Below are 16,957 nucleotides of genomic sequence, written 5' to 3' on the forward strand. Positions count from 1 at the left end.
CTGCAAGCTGACGTCATCACGCCGCGACGCGCCCTGCCACGTCATCGCCCGGGCGACGGACGATTTCAGTTTGTAAACATTTGGGGGGGGGGGACAACAGCGACGAAAGAAAACATGGATCTAGTGAAGGTGAGTTTGTGGACACTTTGTGTTTTTTTTAAAGTTAAAAGGTTTGGAAAAGAGTGTTTAGCGTTTGTAGCGTGTTTGTTTTTAGCCAGTTAGCATGAAAGCTAAGCCTGAAGATGAGCTAGCCTCAGGTTTTGGCTTCTGTTACATGTTTCTCTCCTGATACTTCCTGGTTTGTTTTCACAATAACGCGACTAAACACAGCTCTGGTGTAGCTGTAGGTTTACTGTGATTATTGCCTCCTAAGAAAAAAAAAAGCCTGTTTCCAATGACTTCACAGAGACAGAACCACGAGAAGCAGCAGGAACAAGACACAAAGTTAAAGGGGTGTACATCTAGTCTCCCTGGGGTCCTGAACATAAACATACAATACAGATGTCTGTTAGGGCTCAATGTGTGCAGCAGATAATAGTGGTGATTATTTTGCTGCTACATCTACTGTTGTATGTGCAGTGAAAGAAACACTCAACCGAGGCAACTGTTTTAAGTGTCACAGTACAGCTAATGTGATGCTATTTGAAATGTGTCTCATTCTGCAGGCAGGTACGTTTGTGTGTGTGTGTGTGTGTGTGTGTAAATGCATCGTGTTTGATTCAGATGTGAAAAACCCATCAACACAAAAATGAGTTCCTGTGTTTCCTCAGGTGCACGGAGCCGGTGGCTACGACTCGGACTTCAGTGACGATGACGTGCAGGGGGAGACCTCAGACAGAGGCCTTAAGAGGTAACGAAGTAACGACGATCGCATTACACGGTTTTACCGTGGAGGGGCAGGCTGATGTTGTGATGAAAGACACAAGTACTTACTCTGGTATCTTTGTGTCCAGTTGTATACAATGAGTAACACGTTTGTCACATTTATTTCTACTTTTGTCAGGAAAAGGGAAGAGGAAATCTTACAGAAGCCGTTCGCGAAAGCTCGTCACTCCAAGGTGGCTCACCGGAGTTTACACACTAATGAGCTGGACAGGTATCGTACACTCAGTCACTTTAAATATCATTTTGTCTTTGATTATAATTCATGTTAAATTATGGCAAAGCTTACTCCTCATGTCCATCATGTAGCGTGTTGCTCCTCCGGAAATGAGAGTAATCCATATTCAACCAACCGTGTTGTATCTGTGCTGTTCACATTGTGATCATCTGTTCTAGTAATATATAAGAGCTGCCTGTATTTAAATGAAATCATTCAATCAAATTAAACTTGTATTCACAGTCTGTGTGTACATGATGTATGACCACATTGAAAATGAAAAAAAGGACAGTGTTATATTTTTAAGTTTGAAAACTCATCATGATCATAACCACCCAGAGAATATATTTGATTTAAAGCATTAATTTATGGAGGATACCAGAGAGACAAACGTATTTATTAAAAGGCTCAATTTTACTTTAAGTTGAGTCAGTGACAAATCATTTAAAAATGCACCCAGATATTGTCATCCAATAGACCAGACTGACAAATATTGTTATCTATGCTCAGAAGTATACAAAGAAGTTTGTAAAGCATATATGAATCATATAAAAATGAACGGTAAACATTAGAGATAAGAGTCTTTTTCCTGTTTTTCAGAGAGGAGGCCAGGAACAGGAGAGCCCACCTGATATCAATGAATGCTGTATCCTTTTTCTTCCATTTTCTGTTCTTATAAAGATCTGTGAAATGATAAAATAGATTGATCACTATATACAAAATACTTTACAAATACAACAAAGTTTTTGCAGTGTGCGGAAGTTAACATTCATAGAGAGACTGACCTTAAGCAGATGTCACCAGTTTGAGCGACATAAGAAGTTTGTTGGTGACTACATACTTTATTATGGAGGAAAGATGGCTGACCTCAAACGCGATGTGTAAGTACCGTACCTCACAATCAGTCAAGTCATCTCCTGTCTGAAACTAATGAGAATATTAGTAACCGTAACAGATCATTACAAACACATTGTTTTCACCTAATTGTATACTTGATGCACCAGCAGTAATTTTATCATAATCAACCTTCTTATGTGCGTATTTGTGATTTTAAGCTTCTTGTTTAACCTTTTTGTTTCCATCAGAGCTAAAGACAAAACAGATCTGGATGTGCTGCGTGAGAATCATCGGTTCCTCTGGAGGGACGAGGACGAGGACGACCTGACATGGTGATCATACAGTGTCAAACTATTCATAGAGGCTGCTTTAACATTCAGTCTGCTCCTGGTTATTCCTCTATTCTGCATTAGCATCTGTCAATCATACTTCTGGACTTATTCTGTTCCAGGGAGCAAGAACTCGCCAAGAAGTATTATGACAAGCTGTTTAAAGAGTACTGCATAGCGGATCTCAGCAGATACAAGGAAAATAAGGTGGGACAAATGGAGTAATTGATTACCCTGTTTAAAATGAGAAACCTGGTAGCACAGAGTTATGTTTATTTAAAATGTTTGAATGTAGCAACTTTGAAAAATGGGACTTTATCACATCAGTAAAATGTTAAAACAAGAAAGTATAGGACATTGTAGCTAATTATGTGTCTGTGTAATAATTAGACACACTAATAACAGTATGGCACGTTCAATATAATTACTATATCAATGTAATTAATGTTCTTTTGATACAGTATACAGTGGGTTGTATACATCTGTTGTTGTATCTGTTTGGGACTTTCAGTAACTCCCCTGTGTAAACTGAGCTGTTGGCAGCAGCAGAGAAAAGAAAAAAGCTAAAACGAAGCATCAATTCTCATAAAGTGAAATTAAGTTACCACACTTACAAAATGTAATGAACGAAAATTATGTCGTGACTTTCGACACTACAGCCGTCCAACACACGACTGCCAGGACTTGGCAGGAGGATCCATTTTGGCAATATGACACTAATTGCCCCAGTGGTGGTACCACGAGTTAAGGGTGAAATTTCATCACTCAGACACTAATAGCCACCACAGGTCCATTTTAGATATGAGTGAGGGTTATGATGTGGTTTGGCACTGAGCTTGGTCTCTAGTGACCACATTCAGTGACTCATTGTGACAATATGTTAAACTCCAGGACAATGTGCTTTTGGCTCACTGCACTGCACATGATGCTATACTGAGATATCCTTTAAACTCATGTGATATCTCAGGCTGTGATGTTGACACACTTTTTAATTACTCATGTACATGAAACATATTACTCAGATTGTCCAAAGTTGTGATAGAGGCCACTATAGATAAAAGTAAGAGTCAACAGCTCTGATGCTGTCAGGCCCAGTTGTCTCAAAAGTTAACATGAATACATTTTATTCACTAAATATTCAGATTTTCCTTATTATTTCATATGCAGTGATCAGTTGCATCAGTCTCACAGGTTTAGTGACAGGTAAGTTAGGTGTGACAGAGGAATCCACTGGCTGTGACTGTGAAAACTGTGATCTGCATAACTTATCGTGATTTTGTTAACTCTTATGGATCTTTTCTTTAATTTGTATCCAACAGTTTGGATTTCGTTGGCGGACTGAGAGTGAAGTCGTCTCTGGCAAAGGTATGACTTTAAATTTTATACTTATAGATTTATCTATGTTTTACTCTGTGCAGTATTAAATTTACATTCAATAGTTTGTTTTAACTAGAGAAACCCTGAAAACATTATTTTGAAATAGTCACCTTTAAGTTTTTAGTATGTAACATGCCGACACTATACAAGTCACACACAAATAATTATTCAAAATTATAGATGATGAGAGATCTTGAAAAATAATCAATAAAATATGAATCAATTTTAAGAAAATCAGTTAGCTTCCTGTTTGGGAGGTTTGCTGTGACTTTCAAATGTTGCAGTTTGATGGACATCTGTACTTAAAGCTTATTTTAGCTTGACTTAGGTGCATGACGTTTCTACTGCCAACATGCCCACAAAACAGTTCCCACCCATCTCCACTGGATGGCGACAGAGATAAAGAATAAAATAACAGCGAGCGATGAGGAGAAACAACACAGCAGTTCACTGTGCAACACACAGAGGATACAGCTATTTTACAATTATACTCGTTTCACTTCGCTGAAAACCTTTCAAGTGTTTGACCTTTCTGCTGAATATCTTTGTTTATTTGTGGCCTCCTACCTCCGCAGACTATTCACTCCATTTAATAATCGATTCCTCAGATGACTCAAACAAAAGGAGCCTCCCACACACCTAATATTTCGGTTCCCTGTTTATGTCTCACACCCAGAGAAGAAGCTCATTCTACCTTTGCACCTGGACAGTTTGGCCGCGCTGTGATGTTCACAGTCTATTAGTTGTTCATGATTAGCACAACACCTCCTCTTTGTCTGCCGCTTTCTCCGTGTGACAGTGACATATATTTATAGAAGGGGCGATATCATTAACTCGCAGAGGGTGAACCAGCTCATTGAACTGCCTTGAGCCCCCCCCCCCCAGCATCACTGTCACTCACACACACACACACATTCTTGTCTTTCTATAGGACACTCATTGAGATGATGCATTCACAAGCCCCTGACCCTAACCTTAACTTAAACCTAATTGCAACTGAGTTTTAACCCCCAAACAACCTTTTGACATTGTGGGGACCTTAGACTGGCAAAGTGTATTCCCTGGTCCCGATACACTAACCTTTACCATTACTTCTAAATACCTAAACAAACGCCTAATTCTAACCATAACACTAAAACAAAGTCATTTGTCGGTGCGTGTCAGAAAATGAAGCCTGGGCAAAATGCCCCCACTTTCCAAAAATGGTCTCACACAATTTTAAAATCATTTTCTCATGTTTACATCAACACACCTTCACCAACATACAGAGAATGTCTGAGAAAGCTGACTAAGCCAATATATTGTTCCAGATTAAGACTGGGTAATCCTGATCTCTGACAGTTCATTCCTGGTGGCAATACTCTACAGGAAGTGGGATTAGATCAGGTCAGAGTCGCTTCACTTCAGCTGTCACATCTGTGATTTCTGTACATTGATGATTCCTGGAGAAACACCTCTTAAGCACTATTTAGGGCTTAGGCCACCGAACACCCTGAACAATCAATGCTAATTTACTTTTGTGAGGTTGATCCAATGTTCTCATTCAGAGGAGGAGACATCACTTGTGAAAACTGAAAGTTAAAAGTGTTTCTGTTTCTACTTAAAGAACAGATTCAAGATTACTTGAGTTTGATTTGATTTTGAGGCTGAGAAAGATGAATCTTTAAATTACAGGCACTTTCCTGCAAAATCTGCACAAACTGTCGATGAATAATCACAGAGAAATCTTGTTGTGTTGTTTAGTTCCACCTGCATTACACCACATTGCCAGTCCAGCCTCGGGTGTAGTGTTTGTTAGATGGCCAGACTTCTGCTTAAATTAGACAGCACCGAACTTCTCCTAATTAAACTGATCCTGCAGCTCCTTTTAAGAGACACCGCTCCTCCAGTCTGCCACGGACACCTTTTTGGAAATCATCCTCTTAGCATTTCCTGCTCTCTGCGCGCTTCAGGTCATGTTGGTATTAGGTAATGCTGACTACTCTTCACCCAATCAGGGGGATTACAGAGAGCACTGACCTTTCTTTCCATGGCCACAGTGTGATATGGGATGTAGGGGTGTGCGGTGGCAAAAGTTTCGCTTCTGTCTTCTTTCGTTTTCTTCTTCGGTGGACAGATTATGGTCTTGAACCAAGAACACAAGAGCAGGGTCACATTATCCTTTCCCTGGAGTCCTAGGATCTCTACAGCTTAAGGAATTCTTTTACTTCATTCTCATCCTCACCCCTTTTTGTCTTGTCTACAAACATAAGTAACTCTCACTTGAATTCTTCCACTTGTGCACGAGGAAAGACCAGAAAGTTCTGCTATAATCAGACCTTAAAGGTGCCTGGTGGGAATCCTTCATTATTCTGCCAGCTTTCAGTTAGTTGCTAGTGTTCTTCCTCCTCATCTTCAAAACTGCCACCAAAAGCCAATCAGTGGAATAGCTTGAAATCAAGCAGCATCACATGGTTTGGAACGAAGGCACGTAGGCACTTCTCTCCAATGTCACGTTTTTCCTGCTGGGTTTCCCCTTCTGGTATAAATTGAGCTGTCAGGAGGAGGTCGAAGGCCAAAGGTAGTGGAGGCTAGGCTTGTGTTTGGAGGGCCTCCTGTCAGAGTCAGTGGAGTATCAACGGTCTTTGCTTATATAACTCTCCTGTCCCTTAAAAAAGGGATGTTACATGCCTGTCGCCACATGCTCACTTACAGTGCAGGAGTCAGGTTTGTCTGACCTCTGCTGCCTCTGTGTAACTAACACGGTGAGCTGGGGACTTAAAGCTATCACAGGGACACGCTGATCTCGGGCTTTGTTACATTTTCTGCGTTGTTAGAGTTTGGGACAGCGACGTTACCCGCTTGAGTTTCTAGCCGTCTAATTCCACCTTCGCTCTACCATAGGACTCATTTGTCAGGATTATATAGAGCGTTTAGTCCTCTAACGAATGACTGTGTTCAAATATTTTCACATCGTGTTACATCCTGGCAGTTTCCCTTAACGTTTTGTTTTAAGTAAAAGGAAAGCGAGAGGCAACCGTTCATTTGGTTTGAATGGCTGTGTTAACCTGGCCTGGCTTTCAACCTCTGCAGGGTTTGTACTGTGTAAGAATATCCTGCTGAGCTCTGTTTTGACATCAACTTCAGCTATAACAACACGTGTAAGTAAGTGAGAGTATTTTGAGTGTAAAGGCGCCTACAGACTGTGAGATCTCAGCAATTTACAGGTTTATTGTGAGTCACACTGTGGCCCCCGTACACACCCGGTGTTAACATGTGGCCCCACGTGTGTCTCGTGATCTCAGATCGTATCTCACCTCCCTGCTCTATACAAACAAACACGTACGTCATTTGCTGTTCACGAAGACCCAAGTTACGTTGTTTTTAACCAGTCTGTGTACACAAGTGTGTCCAATGTCACCTTGTGTGTGAGTGTGTGTCGGCACGAGCAAGCGAAAGAGAGAGAGGAGTCAGGAGAGTCTGAGTGAAGAAAGATTTGACCAATTTAAGTCATGGATCTGATACACCTCTGTATACTGTACGCTGTGTACACCTGCTGTGGACCACCGTTTTGGAAACACGGCCAAAGATATTCCTACATTTCTTTTCACGTTGGTCATGGAAAACCCAAAATCGCACAATCTATCGCCGCCTACATATGTGAAAGCTCATTAGTCCACAGCCTGCAAAGCTTTCAGACTCTATCAAAGCAATTTCAAGTGTCTCTGTATTATTAGTATTTCTCAGTGCTAAATAGATGCAGAGACACTGTGTAAAGCATAATCTCGGTGGCATGCAGTGCTCTTTCGTCTGCTGAGCTCACAGGATGCTGCAGGGTAAATAAAAGTTGTAAAATAAAATGAGTGTGGAGCTCCAGGTCAGCCGTCTGGACTGCTCGTCAACGTGAAGGACAGACATAAAAAGGCAGAGTCGGATCCCGAGTCAGGGGTGGGACTGTGTGGTCGGAGAAGCAGCCCTTCGGTTGCCATTTACATTCCCACCATTTGAAAAGTTTGCCCGGGGGCAGCGAGTGTTAATCTACCCACAGGCCGAGAAATAATTAAAGTTGCTCGACCTCTAGAGGGAGTGCAGGAAGGGGGGTGGTGATTGGCGGCGCAGCAGCACTGAATACTCAAGATCAGTAACTATAACATGGAGGAAGCTGCCTGACAGACCTCAACGTCAGGATATAAACACATTTTTTTGGGTGCAGGGGAAAGTCTATTATTTGGGCCACCTAGTTAAAGTACACGAGGCCGGCACTGATCACTTGTATTGATCAATCTCCACCTTAGAGCAGAGCCTCGTCGTTTTATACACTAGCTTTGTGACAGGAAGCCATTCTTAAAAGGAATAGTTCAAAACTTTTAGGAATATACTTGTTTGCTCTCTTCCTGAATGTTCGATTACCCAGTAAGCTTTTATTATTTTATTAGTTTCTCAAAGACAGACCTGGTTTCTTAATATTCTGTTTATTTGTGAACTTTATTCAGGTGAAGTGAATGTTATTCATGCAGCCATCTGTCCTGCGGTGTGTCCCTCCTGATCTCAGGCTGCTGACCGGGGAGCATTAGTAACCATTGACGCAGGAGGACAGGAGTTCCCTCCCTTAACAGGGTTACTCGGCCAGGACGGTGCCAGCTCTTTTCATGGAGCACGTGGGGCTCACCTGATGTGTGAGGATACCCTTGTACGTAGCAGGACTTTCAACAGACAGAAAAAAGCTTTTTGTGCGGCGCTATTTTGAAAGTTTGCCTCCTGACACAAGAGTGACTAAAAATGTCCCTTTTATCTTTCATGCATGAAACTGTGGAGCTCAGGGGCAGAAAACTATCAGAAATAAGCAAAGAATTATTTTCTGACCTTGATTATGTTTAGTTTCTGACATTCATTTCATCTAAGACGTTGCCTAGTAACAGACTTCCATTGACTTGGCTCTGCCAGTGTAGCTGGAGGGTCAGACACATTCCCTCTCTCTGTGTTGTAACCTTCACATACATCATATTCTTTTATATTTAAAACTGACTGTCTCTCTGCAGCAGCAGCAGCAGCAAGGGTATTCAGTCCCGTGTTCAAGGGCGCTCGGTTTTATGTAGGCAATGCACAAGCTTTTACCTCCTTTCATTACAGATAAAAGCTAGTGTAGACAGAGTGAATGTATTTGATTGATTTGTGTGTGTGTGTGTGTGAGTGAGAGAGTGACAGAGGGAGTAAGACGTCATGGGAGAACTCTAGTGTCATTGTTATTGATGTCACTGATGATGACGGAGACGGTACAGGATTCTCTCAGGTGTCTGAGCTGCAGTCACACTTCATGCGTCACACTAGCACGTAGTTTGGAAGGTGGCCCCGTTCCAAGGCAAACCCAGGTACTAGGTCTTAAAGGACTTAAAGGGATATGCTGGTATTTTCGATTGACCTGTACCGATGATGAACAAACAACTTCATTTGGAGTTATCAATTTAAGCCATTGCTCAATTTCTTAATTATATTATTCACCCTTGCTGTAGGTGTGACTCAATCGGGAAAACTCCTTCTTAAATTGTTTAGCAGCCATTTACTTTGAAATACAGATAGTCATATGGTCATGGTAAAAGTCAGTGGTTATGTATCAGGCAATAGAAATTAAATTGAAATCTTAAATGTGTCTAGTGGTGACTGTTGCTGTCGCTATTTGTTTTAGACTATTTCAACTGTTGAATGAATTGTTTGATTAGAGCATCAGGCCCTGCCGAATAAACCCAGTCAACCTCAACCACAAACCTTTATCTAATACGGCACGTGACGGGGAAGTCTGCCTCATGGCCCAAGTGGCCCAGAGCCACGGCAGCTGGCGTCACCTTGCCCGGATATTTACAGAGTCTCGATCTTAGGCAGGTGAGGGCCAGCATCACTTTCCCTTTTGTTCCTCTGCCAAGAGCGGACTGCTCTGACGCACTCGCTCCCTCTGCTACAATCTGGAGGAACCCCGGACACCAGATCAATTCCACCGTAAGCTCCTCTTGGGATAATAGGCAGGCTGCGCAATGGCTGGATGGAGACATGAGGAGATGAGTGGAGGTGCAGAAAGGGAGATGAGTGGGAGCAGTGGCATGAAGCCGAAGGGGTGGGGGTTGAGGGACAGCTGTGGGGTTTGGAAATCGCCTGAAGGAAACTTAAGTATTTGGAGATTTACAGAATGAATTTCAATCCTGAAATAAAACATTTGGTTTAGAAACGTTATTTTAGGTGGTTATTCTTTCTTGCACACAAGAATATTTGTACATATCACTGGTTTTCTTAATTTTTTACTTCTTACTAAAGTTTAATCAACATGGAGTATGTGTTTTTATGATTAAAGTACATGTTCTTGCTGGTTTTGCAGGTCAGTTCCAGTGTGGAAACAAACGCTGCGAGAAGCAGGAAGGCCTGAAAAGCTGGGAGGTGAATTTTGCTTATGTGGAACACAGCGAGAAGAGGAACGCATTGGTCAAACTCAGTAAGCTAAAAAAAATTAAATTACTCCAATTCTCTCTGGTCGTTCCCTGGTGAAAGTTGTGTTTGTCTTCATGTATATAAGCGTGTGAGCGTGTGAGCGGTTTTGGCCTGATGGGGTTTCCTGTCTAAGAACCGGCTCATAATAATCCTCCTTCAGGTATCATACTGCAGAAAATCCTGTTAGAATAATTACCGTAATTGGAAGACCCACCAGTCATACTCAACTCAGTCGAGCAGGAAATGACAAGCTCTTTTCACAAACTAGTGCAACAGGTCACATCCAGACATGTTGTTTCTCCTCATTAACAACAAAATATTCACAGCTTGCACTAATCCTTAATCCCATGTTTTGACAGTAATGAAACGTGACCTGGCAACCCGAGAGCATGAAGGTGGTTTGGTGCAGAAGAAAAAATGAAATGAATTAGGAAGATGTTGTGATGATTTCATGAATATGAGTTAATGCATAACATCTAAAAAATATATTTAAATCTTACCTTTGTATCCACAAGCAGTAGAACAACAGTAGAATAGAAATGGTGTTCATCTGACAGGGAAACAGGAGTTCCTCAGGGTTCTTTCCTGGGTCCTTTTTATTTATTGGCTTATTGATTTATTACAGTTCACACCCATTTATATTGTATAGCAGGATAAATTGAAAGTAAAACTCTGGTTTATAGGTATATAATAAAAAAAGTAATTAAAAGAATTATACAATATGCATCAAAGTACGTTAAATACATCAACCCTGATTGGTTTTTATGTAACGTATCTGGCTTAACCAGCGAGTCGGGTGTAATATTTCTCCTCACAGTGACTAGCAACAAGCTGGTAAAGACGTGTGCTTCAACTCACCTGAGTTCCAAGACTCCATGAAGGATGTCACCCTCTCGATCTCAGCTTGAATTTCTAATAAAAGAGCATCTTGTTAGCGTCGACACATGGAACAATTACCATTTTTTTTACATATCAAGAAATGTTCATTTCAGTGACCTACTCTGACTGTAGCTTAAGCCTCACGTCCTTGTTCACCAACATTACAATTAAGCTGTTGAAAGTGCTAAGAATTAATGCTACAGCTCCCTGATAATGGCTGCAATAATTATAATAATGATAATAATGTTGGCAGTTATAAAATATTGGAACCATTTCTTCAACCACTGCCAAAGAGGAGCTGGTAATGATGATTCTGTGTTTCTCTTCAAGGACTCTGCCCCGAATGCTCTTTCAAACTCAACTACCATCACAAGTAAGACAACCCACCTTTTACCCTTGATGCATTTCTACATGAAAAATGTAGGCCCCTTTGCCCGGGATGAGTGATTTTAAAGATTGTGGAAAGTGTGCACTCATCTGCTCAAAGTGGGGCAGGTCTCCACGGACAGAGTCAGCACACAGCATTTTGCAGCATGCAAGGAATTTAGAATTCAAACCACGATTCACGTCTCATGTCATGAGTATCATGATTTTTTATGATAACTGCATCTGTGGCTCGAGGCAATGTGTTTTCTGCTTGTCAGGCCGTGTGTCTGTTACCTTTGGAACATGATATCTCAGGAGCGGCTTGAGGGAATTCCTTCAAAGTTGGCACAAAGGTTCAGTTGAACTCAAGGATGAAGTGGTTAGATTGTCATGTTTGAAGGTTAAGAGTCAAGGTCCCGGTGACCTCACAAAGCATGTTTTTGGCCGTGAATCAAGTTAGATACACCAGTTAAGTCTCTAATACACATATTATATACTAAATGTATTACATTACTGCAACTTGACCCAATGGTAGTACTCTCACAATGTTTAGATTTTCATGAGTGGAAACTGGACACAGCTCTATGTTATAATTGAGCTTGTGCTGGATAGAGTGGGAGTATGAAGTGAAATGACTCAGAAACATCCAGCGCTGCCGTTTATTTTAACTGGTCTTTTATGTTCCAGCAGACTTCATATCAAAAGCCAGAGAAAGTCTTAACGCTTCAGCCAAGATTTGTTCACACAACCCTGAAAGTGCCTTTGGCTGCGAGAGGTTTCACGTTGTATTTGTAGAAGTGGCTGCTTTATGTTTTTGAATACAGTTTGGCCAACTTGTGATTCTACTTGTAGGAGGAAAGAAGTGAAAGCAAAGACAAAGACGGAACGTTTATCAGAGGAGAACCAGGAGCCGCCGCTGAAGAAGAGTAGGAAGAGGAAGAGGTCGTCTTCACATTCCAAGAAGCACAAAAACAAGAGGCGAAGAGGTAAGACTCCTCTCAAACTGCCCCATAACTATGGCTGTGATCTTGTTAGAGGGGAAGAGTCAAAGGGAGCAGCCATGTTTACTTTTTGTTCTTGATGTTTCTTTTTTTTTTATTCCACTTTTGTACATATCCTTCTGTTTCTTTGCAGATCGCTCTGCCTCTTCCAGTAGCTCAGAGGAGTCAAAGAACTCGGACAAAGGTAACACACACACACACACACAAACACACACACACACACGTGGGTACCTCCCCCATTTCAAAATACACACATTGCATAGTTTATGATCGTCTCCCTGGCGCCCTGCAGGTCATGACCTTCCAATCCAGTCAGATTATTCTGCTCTGCTCTCCTTCTCCTCATTCCTCAACCATAACTGTTTTCATGTCTTTTTGCCCTTCACTGGGAGCCCCCCCCCCCCCCCCCCCCCCCCTGTCCCTGTTCTTGTTCTGTTTATTCCAAAGTCTGTGTGGGAAGGTGAAGATACAAAACAAACTTTCTCAGTCCAGAGGTTATGTCATTGAGTTCAACGTGCATTGGAATCCATAAACAAACACCCTCGTTTTCTTTCTCTTTCTTTATCACAGTCCCATTTATGTGAAGCAGTTGCTGAAGGTTGATTTTGATTAGATGTTGGAATCCTAGAATTCCATGCAGTTTGTGAGCGAAGGTTTAGGTTATGGAGGCATTTTGACTCCTGGAATCTGAAGGCTAGGGTTTCATCTGGTGCGGCCGGCAGAGCTCCTATAATTAAACTGTTAAGGGGCAAAACTATGCTGCTGGGCCCCTATTGACCCTCCTTCTCTGGCCCTAACTGTATTGTGTATGTGCACTGGTGTCTTCAAGTTTAACTAAATATGGACACATTTTGTAATTGGCACCTTTTAGGACATTATAAACTTAAGACTGACTAAAACACAGAGCCATATGATGAGGTACTAGTGTAAACCAACTCAACACGGTGAACCAAGGGTGTTTTGGCTCCAGGATATGTATGGCCTCAAGTCAGTTGCCCACTTTCATCTGTGTGTATTTCATGTGATCTATAATTTAGGCTGTATATTTGTCTCTTTCATCAAAACATCAAATTCAATTCTTCATAATTCAACTGAAAGACAAGCGGTCAATTTCCCTTTGATTCTTAGAACTAAGAAAATACACGTGTGTAGTTCTTGAAACATTAGATTTGTCCAACAACACTGTAGACTGAACATGCACTGATTTGCCAAACATAAATCCGTTCAAGCTGATTCATCTGTCAATTGGCTGTTTCCCGATGAACAAGATGTTAAACCTCATGACCAAGGGTCACTGGTTGACCTAATTTTCCCCAGACGTCCGACTGACGCCCTCTGAAACTCTCCTCCTAGACTCTGAAGCTGAGGACGGGGACCAATCGGAGGCTGTCCACTGGCGAGGACCCGCCCCTGCGGTGGAGGAAAAGTCAAGGTGAGGTTAACAGCTAATGTTCATATAGGGTCATACCCAGTAAGCCCCTGTAAGACCATCAAAGACGGTCTTTAACACTTAGCACACATTGCTTACTGACCTTCATGCAGAGTGTAGACCACTTAGATACCCCACACAGAGCCGTCCTGGACCTGAATGGATGTTAATGTCACCCATGCTGACATTTCGATATCTGATCAGAGATATTACTGCAAAGAGAGAGAGAGACAGTGTTAACTCCAGCATATCTACTACCCGAGCAAATCCCTGAGCTCAAGACAAAACTGGATAAAAATGACTCGAGCACAGAAAGAGTCGTGTTCTGTAATTCATTCAATGATAATTGTGTTTGAGTTGAATTTCACGTTACAGTCACAAACGCAACCATCATGGGGAACATTAAAAAATGCTCCACATTCATAGCTACTCAACAGAATATGGTTCTTGTTAGTTTGTGTTCTGTATCAGTGTTTATTCATCTCCAGGCTGAATAAAATGTACCAAACCTAGTCAGAGGCCACCCGAAGAAAGATCGTACAGTCTGTGTCGTCGGCAGAAACTAACATCTCTGTGATTTTGTTTATCTGTTCAGGGAGGAGGAGTTTGACGAGTACTTTGAAGACATGTTTCTTTGACTCGGCTGGTATCGGCGGCCGCCCTGCTGTGACTACACTTCCTCCTGCACCCTGCTCTGTTCCCCCGTGTCTGCGAGTAGCTTTATTTGGCTCCATGTTTCAATACTGCTGCAGAAATAAACACAATGTTTACACTGTACCTGTCAGTCTTTGATTTGCCTGTCTGATAAGATAACACGATTTTCTTTAATGTCCCAATCCTGCAGTTTCACAGAAGATAAAATCACACAAATGTTGTGTCACAAGGCGTCTGTACACATATACAAATACAAGTTTGTTGAAAGCATATATGCATACTCACCTGTTAACAATAGCAGCACAATGCATGGCCCCCATGACCAACAGGAACCTGAAAGACGGGCGTTTGTTTTCACCCTCATCACTTTGTACCAGACTAGCAATCTGTGTCTTTAGCTGCACTTTCAACTTACTGTAAGATGAGATAATAACATGAACTCCATAGGCCATAATTCGACATAAAACAAATACATCCACAAGCAGAGACTTGGTTCCTCCAGCTCAGTGTCCGATCAATACACTGACGTACGAGGAGCAGACCCCTGTGGACAACCACCGGCCCAGGTGGCCCGCTGCCTTCAGGTCCAACACCTCAGGCTTCCTCACATTTAGAACAAGACGGTTAGAGTCACACCACAGAACAAGTCTCTTTATTTCTGAGCTGATGGACTTCTGTCTCTGTGCATCAGGCCCAGGATCATCTTGGCCTGTGTCACCTGGTAATAACTCGGTTGTCAGGGTGGATTCTTGTACTAGGCGACAGCCCTGAGGGACACCAGTACTGATTGACGTGGGCTTTGAGAGGGTAGTGTCGACCCGAACATCCTGAGTGTGACGTTAAAGAGGAATATTATCATTTTAAAATAAAACAGGTTTATGCTCATGGGTTTCATGGGTTGTAACGATGCATCGACTTCTTGCTCAAGAATCGACACCAGGTTTATCTCTGTACATGTTATTTTAGGCACAGGTGTAATTATTGATTTCTTCCAGAGGGTGGGGATGGTGTGCAAGTCCACAGGTTTTCTTTTTTTTTGGGGAAGATGGGTCGCCATGGTGATGTCAGCTCCTCTGCACATGTTTTGAGGAGAATATGAAGAGATGCCATCTGGCTCTGCAGGCTCTTGGTGCGGGTGTGCTTAAAAAGTGATTGGAACCATTTAAGGGTCGAGCGGCAAACAAGAAATCCTGGTCAGAATGAGAGATTGTCTCTTAAAAATCTCTGCTTTTCAGGAGAGAAGTCCTGGAATTCAGAACTCAGTTAATAGATTTGCTTTTTACAGGTCATCAGGGACTGTTTTTTTAAACTGCAGTCATATAAGCCTGCCTTTACAGTGTCCCACAGAGTTTTGGGTTCGTTGCAGAAAAGTTTAGTTTGGTAATCTCCTTATGTCTCCTCCTTGCAGCTCTAAGCCTGTGGTTAAGCTCCGCAATTTTCACTTTCTTTTTTGACATTGATGCACTCTTAAGTTACGTAAGTTTTGTTGTAAGGGTGCACGATTATTTTCTTTCTGAGGAATCACGTTGCCCACACAAAACTGTAAATCAACAGTAACTATCAGACTCTACATCCTCTACTCATCTGTCACTAATTCAAACCTTTAGTCTGGGTTTCTTGTTTGCTGAACTTAAAGGGATCATATGTTTGTGATCATCTCTGTTTCAATCCTTCCACCTCAAAATGAATGAAAACTGTTCAGTTCAGGCATCATGGTTTTGTGTGTCTGAATTAAGGGGACAGACACTCCAATACCCTCTTTAACTCAATCTACTGTTTATCATAGAGCTGGTATATTTTTGTCCAGAGTTGTGCTGGATCTCGCGACAGAGTATTAGAGCCACATCGAAGAAATAAAAGAATAAATTTGTAATGTGGCTCAAGGGGGAAGTCATAATGAGAGAAAAAAGTCACAACATTACGAGAAGAAAATGGTCATTAAATGAGAGAAGACAAAATATTACCAGAATGTGACACGACTTTACTCTCGTAATGTTACAACTTTATGCTCATGATATTACAACTTTGTTCTCATATTACAACTTTATTCTTGTAAAGTTATGACTTTGACCACTGATTATTTCTTTCATCAAATGGGCCCTAATACTCCTTCCTATAATCAAAGTAAGAAAGAAATACTTATCTAACACGACCTTGATACCAAGAGTCAAACACAAGGATTAGCCTGTTATGTCCCTGAACAAGGACGGACCGAAGCGCCGCCTCGACTTCAGACTTGCGGGGGGGGGGAACTGTGAGGATGCTGGGAGATTATGGACCTTGGCTTAAATAAAGACCATTAACGTTCCACTTAACTGCTCTGTCTGTCTCATTCAAACTTTCTTCTCTGCTTTCTCGGGAGAGGTCAGGTGCGATGTGATTGGCGACAACATAAGCTAACAGGTGGTTAAGTGAAAAATGGCTCAATGAGCAGAACAGCTTGTTATTTTGGAGCGTAGGCGTAGATATGGTTTGGCCCCTGGTTAGACGTCTGCACCTGGATGCTTCTGCAGTTGACTTCTTTGTTAGAAAA

At 41.8% G+C, this 16,957-nt stretch overlaps 1 protein-coding gene across 1 annotated transcript; it reads left to right on the plus strand.

Annotated features, from left to right (window-relative positions):
- fra10ac1 (FRA10A associated CGG repeat 1) lies at window positions 1–14,546 on the plus strand. The gene is made up of 14 exons (XM_034569783.1): window positions 1–129; window positions 771–850; window positions 1,004–1,096; window positions 1,700–1,745; window positions 1,904–1,980; window positions 2,185–2,268; window positions 2,388–2,472; window positions 3,585–3,630; window positions 9,986–10,099; window positions 11,305–11,347; window positions 12,193–12,326; window positions 12,475–12,525; window positions 13,695–13,773; window positions 14,366–14,546. The coding sequence occupies exons 1-14, from the start codon at window positions 115–117 to the stop codon at window positions 14,406–14,408; spliced, it is 990 nt and encodes a 329-aa protein (XP_034425674.1). The 5' UTR covers window positions 1–114; the 3' UTR covers window positions 14,409–14,546.
- The last annotated feature ends 2,411 nt before the right edge of the window (window positions 14,547–16,957 follow it).

Source organism: Hippoglossus hippoglossus, chromosome 19, assembly GCF_009819705.1.
Source record: "Hippoglossus hippoglossus isolate fHipHip1 chromosome 19, fHipHip1.pri, whole genome shotgun sequence".
Taxonomy (NCBI): domain Eukaryota; kingdom Metazoa; phylum Chordata; class Actinopteri; order Pleuronectiformes; family Pleuronectidae; genus Hippoglossus; species Hippoglossus hippoglossus.